General features: G+C 40.2%; 1 protein-coding gene across 1 annotated transcript; it reads right to left on the bottom strand.

The window, feature by feature from the left end:
• Window positions 1–3,965: 3,965 nt before the first annotated feature.
• On the bottom strand, window positions 3,966–7,148 carry LOC105928932 (neuronal differentiation 4). The gene is made up of 2 exons (XM_012866474.3): window positions 6,976–7,148; window positions 3,966–5,744 (listed from the first exon to the last, which is right to left on the bottom strand). Exon 2 carries the CDS (start codon window positions 5,736–5,738, stop codon window positions 4,656–4,658), a length of 1,083 nt encoding a protein of 360 aa, XP_012721928.1. The 5' UTR covers window positions 5,739–5,744; window positions 6,976–7,148; the 3' UTR covers window positions 3,966–4,655.
• Window positions 7,149–8,143: the final 995 nt, after the last annotated feature.

Below are 8,143 nucleotides of genomic sequence, written 5' to 3'. Positions count from 1 at the left end.
TTACACTTTGCCTCACCTAGTTACAAAACAGTAGATCGAAACACATCTGAGTTGCCTTTTCTTCTTTTGCAACATTTTAAATGTTCCCTCAAAATGAATATGAGAATTGGATGGAAACACGGCTTTTAAGTTGTGCTGAAATTACTACAGTTCTGCAGCAACTAATAAACAGCTTTTGTTTTTTGTCATTGCAATACACATTCCAATGAAACATGTCCTCTGTGTTTAATCCATCCCTTTTAGGGTGCACTGGGCTGCCATCCAATTCAATTATCATGCGAATTGGGTGCAAACTTTTAAAATATCTAATGTGATACTTCAAAATGCACATAAAAAAAGTTTGATTGTAACAACCTGTGAGGCAACGAGGGAGCATTAAGGGACTAAGGTTCTTGCTCAGGCACCCAAAGTGGATTCAAACCCAGGAACCTGACATCTCTCCACAAGGCAAGTGTCCTGCTCTAACCACCAGGCCACCACTCCCTCAAATATTGAATTATTTCATGCTAATATGGACAGAAATCTCTGAGGTCTGTTTAAGATACTTTTGTTGTAGGTATGCCAGCAATATTTCAGAAATTTCAGAAGACAAATAAGGGATTGTGAGTGTGTGATTTCTTGTGCAAGCTTTGCAAGAGAAACTACACACAATTACTACTGTAACAATCACAGACAGGAGACCAAGCACAGGTATCAGGAGATGGGTGTCAGCAGGGACTCACAATATTGATAAATAAAAAGACATGATTGGGACACTTGGATTCAAGCCGACACTTGGATCGGGTCATCCCAAATACAAACTGTGAAATGTTGTTTTTGTCCAAAATGATATGAACTCTGGACTAAACTGTTGTTCTCAGCTGGTTGATGTATTTTTGTTTTGTTTTTTTCCATTCGTGTAATTATTTACTTTTATAACTATTAATGTGAACATTGGTTTTAATAGAAAATACAAAACTTAAAAAAAAAAAAACTTTTGCTCATTTTTTTAAAAATTTCTATTTTTTAACCACCAAACTCTCCTCCAAGCCTCACTCCGTGACATTCCCTGTCTCTGTGTTTTGTAATCTTGCTTTCAAAGTCAATTTGGGGGATTATTTCCATATCCACCCACTCGTGTATTTGGACTCTAGAGGATAATTTGCGTTCCCTGCCCCCCCTACCACTTTCGTTATAACAAAAAGCAAAGCAACAAAGAACGAGTGCGTCTGCTAACTCTGCCACTACTTTCTCACAGGCTGAGGGTCTGCCTGCATAGCTATGTGTCTCTCCTGTGCCAAGGCTGACCCACAAGAGCAAAGAGAACAAACTTGTGACTGAGGAGCGAGGACCTTTGTCACCTCATCTGGCCTTTCTGTTTGTCCACAACAAGCTCTTCATTTTTCCTTTCTCCTCCTTCTCCCTCGTGCTCCTGCTCCTCTTCTCTCTTTCTCCCTCTAAAATTGTCCCAGCTGTCCATCAGCCCCCCTGCAGTTCCCCCAGCTGTCTGCTCTCCCTGAACAAGAATCCCAACAACAATACAGGTCACAGGTCAAGAGAAAGAACAGGCTGCATTCACAATAGACCAGTGGCGCCCGCTAAAACAATCGTTCCCTTTTCTTTCAAAGCCTCTCGGCACTTTTGCCAGAACTGAAAAAGACAAACATTTTGGAGAGGTAGATGAAGAGGCGGAAAGTCCTTTCGGACAACAACTTCCGAAGCACCTTCCCTTTCATACAATTGTCCACAGGTCCAAAAGGATACACATGCTTTTACACACCAGCTCCTGCTCTTGTTGGTCAATTTTTGCACTTTAGCTCCTTTTATATTGTGGTTTGATGCGTTGTAGTACCATTTAGGTTGATGATTAAAGTCAGAACTAATCTTGTGGTCATTAGATGAGTGATATAAATGTGTGGGGCTGGTTATGATCTATAAATAGACTTTATAATGCTGCTTCCATTCCATTCTTCTATTTCGATAAATGCATGAGATACAATGTTTTAAAATGTCAACAATTTGACTCATGGTCATTTTATGTGTCTCATTGTTTTCCCACACTCTGGCAAACACAAACCGATTCTTTTTTTTTATTTTATTTTTTTTATTATGTTCCACCCCATGGTGTTTTGGCATGAGCCTGATGGGAAAATGGGGCACATGTGAGGGAAAAGTGAACGATAGAAGCTCGGAAAAACCCCTTGTGACATATTCACCTGTTCCCGGGAGCTGTTTTTCCCATGGCCCACAACAACAGCCTCCCATCTGACCTGAGAGAAAGCCTGGAGCCAAGTCACTGAGTGACATCATACACGGACAGGCACACAGATGCTCACCTCCTGCAATAGTTCTCTATGATCAGGCAAAAGCGTATTAGTCTTTTCATCTAATAGTCCTGTTCAGTTTCATCTTTGTGTTGGCTTGGCAAACGCCAAATGATTCAGAACAATTAGAATCAGATCAGGCATTGTTTTGGTTAGCAGGATGAAGGAAAACTAGGCAGGGTTTTTACTTTCTGAAGCCGGATTTATCCACATTCTGCAAGAAACTTGCACATCTAGTTGTTAAATACAAAGTCTGACAGCAGCTGAAACTGTAAGTGGGATGGATGGGGTGGGGTTTGGGGGGGGGGTGCATAAAACATTTGAAGTTTCAAGCACAAACCTTAATGTATTTTCTCAAGAATTTATGCTGTGTAAATCGGCAGATAATTTACACATGAAAGGAGGATACTCCCTGGTTTTCAAAATGCTGTGTAACTAAGTTTGACGTGTGTGCTCACGTATTTAGCCCCCTTTACTCTGATACCCATAAATAAAACCCAGTGCAATCAAGAACGTAGTAGACAAGGGATAAAGTTGTGGAGAAGTTCAAAGCTTGTTTAGGTTATAAAACAATGTCCCAACATTTTAACATTTCACAGAACACTAAGAATGGTACAACTACAAACCTATCAAGATATGACCATCCACCTAAACTGGCAAACCAGGCAGGGACAACATTAACCAGAAAAGCAGCCAAGAGTCCTATCATGGCACTGGAGGAGCTGTAGAGTTCCACAGCTCAGGTGAGATATTTGCCCACATGGACACACCTATTAGATGTACACTCTGCAAATCTAGCCTAATGGATTTGAGAAAGCAATCATTGAAAAAAAAATCTGTTCATAATTAAAACAATCGGCCTCTATAGGGAAAAGTAAACACGTTTAAGAAGGTGCTCTGGTCAAATTAGATTAAAAAAAATGTAAATTTCATCCTGAAAACACCATCCTCACTGTAGACCATGATAATAGCAGCATCATGCTGTGGGAATGCTTAGCTTTGACAGGAAAGCTATTTAGAGTTGACTGGAAGATGGATGGAGCTAGGTGCTGCAATAGTGTATGTTCAAAGATTTTCAGTCAATGTCCAGGTGAAAGCCAGGTTAAAAATCTATGAAAAGACTTGATAATTACTATTCACAGATGTCCTGCATTCCATCTTGATTTGGCTGTTTTGCAATAACAAATAGGAGCCATTCTGTCTCTATGACTTAGTTTGCTAGAGATATACCCGAAAAGACATGAAGCTGTAGCTGCTGTGAAGTTTGTCTATCATGAGTATTCACTAAGGGGGAGTGGATACAAAGGGACACCACACCTGTCCACACTGATGTTTTATTAAGAATAAAGAAAACTATGTATCATTACCTATCTTTGCTACATTTATCTAAAACTTTGTCTATTTGGTCAATCACATAAAATCCGCTAATCTAAATTGAAGGTTTTGGTTTTAACATCACAACATCAAGAGCTTCATGTAAATGTTTTTTTTAGATACCTGCAAAATAAAAAAGGTGTGGGAGAAAAGAAATGTCTCCAAGCTATCTATTTTAGTAATTCAGTGTGAAAATGACAAAACTGTCTATTGCCATGGAAACCTCTGCAAAAAATATATTAAGAAGTGAGGAGACTTTATAGGTATAAAAAGGCATGCCACACAGTGTTACTATGGAAATAGCATATAATATAAGAATATTTATTTCAATAAGTGCGAAACAGCAAAATATTAACAGTACATGTGACAAAAATGGCAACACAAAAATGAACAAGTACCTGAAAGACCTGAAAATAAATAGCTTAAGTACAGTACAGCTACCAGTGGATGGCAACAAACCAAGAAAACGTCAACACATAAACTGTGCAGAGAAAAATATAAAAAAGAGGACAAAACATTGTCAAAATAAATATTAAATACATATATAAATAGCTGATTTCTTAAAAATCCGAACTGTAGACCTAAGTGCACAGTTTAAGCTGGATGAATTTTGGATCAATTTATTTTCAGAGCTCTTGAGTTCAAAGATAAGCTCTAGTTGTGTTTTACTTCCACATGAGCAAAGATATGAGGTTTTGGTAAGTTTGACTCCTTCACAACTGCAGGGAAAATGTTAAGAAATAATTAAGAGTCCAAACACCAATGTATCATCAAACAATAAGATAATAAATAAAAGATTAAACATGGGTGCATGTTTGCATCAGGTAGACTGAGTTGAGGTGAACAGTCTCTTCCTCTCTGACCCTAGAGTGCTCAGCATAAACCGCTTTCGTTACATAGTTCAGCAACAGTTTGTAGAGTGGCAGGTCCACTGCTGAGGACAGTTTCTGACCAGTCACTCACTGGTTTTACTAGATCTTAGATGGTGCCCATCTGAGAGCTGATCAGGTGAGAGGGAGTGAATGACTCAAAGGCCACATCAAGGGGGAGCTCAAAACGAGAAGCCTGAAAGATTGGGTGGGCCTGAGCCCCCCCTGGTAGGCTGCCTGCCGTGGAAGTGGGGAAGTGGTGGACTGAGAGGTAGTGGGCATGGTGGCCAGGGTGGGGTGTGTAGTTCCTTTCTGATTCGTGTGGGGATGGCTCCTGCTTTAAGGCAAAGTTACTGCTGATGCTGAGAGGGGGAGTAAGAGGCCCGTCGTACGGAGGGGTGCCACTGCTGCCCTCGTTAGGGGAGGAATTGTCATATAAAGGCGCTTTGAATCCCTTCATGTGAAGGAGGTGTGATGCTTCCAGGGAGCCATATGGTGGGCTGGGAAGTCCTGGGGACGGGTAGCTGAGTGGATGTCCAGCCACAGCGTCGCCTGCTCCCTGACCTCCACACTTGTCCTCAAGCTTGTTGATAATCAGAGGTGTGGGCCCCAGCTGCAGGCATCCAGCCACAAGATTACTGGTCGGTTGAGACAGACCTTTACACAGCATCTCCACAAACCCATGACTTTCTGTGGACTGACCACTCTCGAGCACCTCAGATAGAGCCCAGATGTAGTTGCGTGCCAGCCGTAGGGTCTCAATCTTTGATAGTTTCTGAGTTTTGGAGTAGCAGGGCATCACTCTGCGCAGGTTATCCAGAGCATTGTTCAGTCCGTGCATCCGAGAACGCTCCCTGGCGTTGGCTTTGACCCTTCGGGCGCGAAACCTCTCCTGCCTAGCTTTGGTCATCTTCTTCTTCTTGGGGCCTCTTCTTTTGGGTTCATTTTCTCCATTAGGTCCAAGTTCCTCTTCGTCATCCTCCTCCTCCTCTTCCTCCTCTCCTTCCTCTATGTCCTCACTGCCCAGTTCTCCACAGGAGTGATTACGACCCCCCAGAGCCAGGCCATGGTGGCGGCTCCTCATCTCGGGACTTTCATCTCCATCCTGGGAGCTGCCGTCCTCCTCAAGCCAGCTGAGGGAGCTCACCAGCTCACTCATATTCCCACTTTTCCCAAAGTGTTTGGTCATCATGTTGATCTGAAGAAAAACAGCAAAACATTATGACTTGTGCATGTGCTTAATATATGTAAATCTGCAAACTATTAACTGTGCTCTAATAATCTGTTGCATACAGGGTCTAGAAATCATTAATATACAATGTATGGGTATGAGAAAGCTTCAGATTTTTAGAAATGCGATTTTGGATTATATGATTTGCAACATTTATTCTTATGTCCTTTTTTGTGCATTATGCATTAGCAAAAAATAGCTACTGAAATTATTCTATAGCTTTCAGTTTTCTCCAAGATTATCAGTGGCCCCCAGCTACCAGCCCCTTTTCAAAACTTTATTATGATGCCCTGCAGATCGGAAGTACTCGCTTCAGCACCACTGTGTGGACAGCACACTCTGCTAATTAATGTACTGTTGTTTCTGTCATTTGGAGTACTTGAAAGAAACCCTACGACAAATAAAGTGCAGTACATCTTTTGATATTGTGGAACATATTCATCTTTGTAGGATTAGGTAACCAATTTATTTGATTTTTGTTTTATTTTTTGCTTTTCCGCTCTCAGAGACGCTGTCAATATCTGGGACACAGCGGGATTTACTCAGCACATAAAGCTCAAAGATTAAACAGGGAAGATACAAATCAACAAAACATTTGGTTACATGTTCTTTGCAGTAAAGTATACAGTAGCTATATTCTTTTTGTGATTTGTGTTATATTTTGGAGGAAAAAAATCTTGAATTCATTAAATCTCATTAAAATACTCGCATTATTATTGCTATTTTATTCATTTGGTCAAAGATTAAGGACAAAAAATGTTGATGTTGTTTTTGAATAAAACTGCCCTAATTATTGCGCACTAATGCGTAAAAGTGGGGCAGATTATCCAGCAATTTCTGAATCTAGAACGCCAAGCACTCAACTCTGTCGGGATGAGATACTGAAATATATTATATCCTATAATGTATACGATAGGACTATATTTGTTTGATTACACATTTGGATTTCATCTGCTGTCTTTTAAAGTGCCATGGGACAATTGTTGTGGATTGAAGTAAAAAATAAACCGAAATTAATTGAATCACATTTTATTGTTGGACTTTTTCATTACATTTTGGATAGCTATAAAGGATTTGCTATATTATTCTCTATTTAATTGGGACGTCATATTTGGCTTCTATTTAAAAGACAAGTCAATCTCGTTTGTTTATTCATTATTTTCTTTATAACCTTACCATAAACAAATGTGCAACTTACCTGTTTGGATGCAGCAGTGCGCAAAGAAGCAGATTTTGTTTTCAGAAATTTAGACAATAAGTCCAGAATCGTTGCGGATTTTTCTCCTCGCTCATCCGCTACCGTCCCGAAGTCAAACAGCCAAGAACGCACTCGGAATTTTCATCTCCAAATGGTCCGAAGAGGGTGATATGCTTTGCCTTTAGCCGGGTAAGCCCCTCCTTCTTCCGCCCCACCCACCAACAAACTTATCTAAAAGCGCGTGGCGCTCTCGTGACTGGGAGTTTTCACCCACTGTGGAGAGCAAGTAGGGGCGTGCTCCCGGACGCACTTGTAGCCCTTCATTCAAAAGTCAAGGGGTTCAGAAGCGCTGAGCGGGCGACAGTCCTGAATGCGTCCATAGGAGGGGGGGCTTCATACAGAGGGGTTTAATGAGGAATGATTTATTTTGTAGGTTACTGCATAAATGCAATCGTATTTCTAATGTACCGACACTGACACGACACCAAGATTTCACCAAATTATGTCACCAGGCGGGCAAGGGCAAGCGATTTCTTTCTTTCTTAAAACAACAAACATAATTAGAATGTATTTATTTTCTCATGACTTTGTATAATTTCTTAAAAGAAAAATAAAATTTCTCACTTTAAGTCTAAAAAAAAATCACATAGAAACTAAATCAAGCTATAAATCTGTATATATTGGTTATCCTTTATTCATTGACATTCTTAGTCACTTTGACTAATGTTTTTTACTTTTGTAATGCATGACTGTTTACCTCTGCAAAGGGAAAAGGAGTTATATTCTATACTGTCCTATCACAATTAATTTACAATAAAAACAGATCAGCTATTCTGTGTCTGTTAGTCCTAATCGACTATTCATTTCGTCATTAGTCGGTTGGATTAGGAATTTTCCACTTAGTTAAACTCAGTGTTAAGAGACGCTCCTCAATGTGCGCGCATTTAAATCATTATGACAGCTTGGTGCATGATGAGCAGGTGTGTGCGTCTTTCACCCGTTCGTTTGATTGTTTTCTGCCATTTTTGGCGTCATATTCTGCCCTTAAGGACAATCTGATTATTGAATCGATTAACTCAATAACTGAGATGCAGGTACTTTACAAACGCTGTAAATCAAACCCAAAGTTTATAGACACTACATTAGAGCGACAGGAATAAAGCTTTAG

The sequence above is a fragment of the Fundulus heteroclitus genome, unplaced genomic scaffold (genome assembly GCF_011125445.2).
Source record: "Fundulus heteroclitus isolate FHET01 unplaced genomic scaffold, MU-UCD_Fhet_4.1 scaffold_937, whole genome shotgun sequence".
Lineage (NCBI taxonomy): Eukaryota > Metazoa > Chordata > Actinopteri > Cyprinodontiformes > Fundulidae > Fundulus > Fundulus heteroclitus.
Note: the sequence above shows the minus strand (reverse complement) of the source record. Positions and strands in the feature narration are given on the sequence as shown.

What these genes read in the sequence shown, in the direction of transcription:
- LOC105928932 (XM_012866474.3), bottom strand. Translation starts at nt 5,738, where the DNA reads ATGATGACCAAACACTTTGGGAAAAGTGGGAATATGAGTGAGCTGGTG.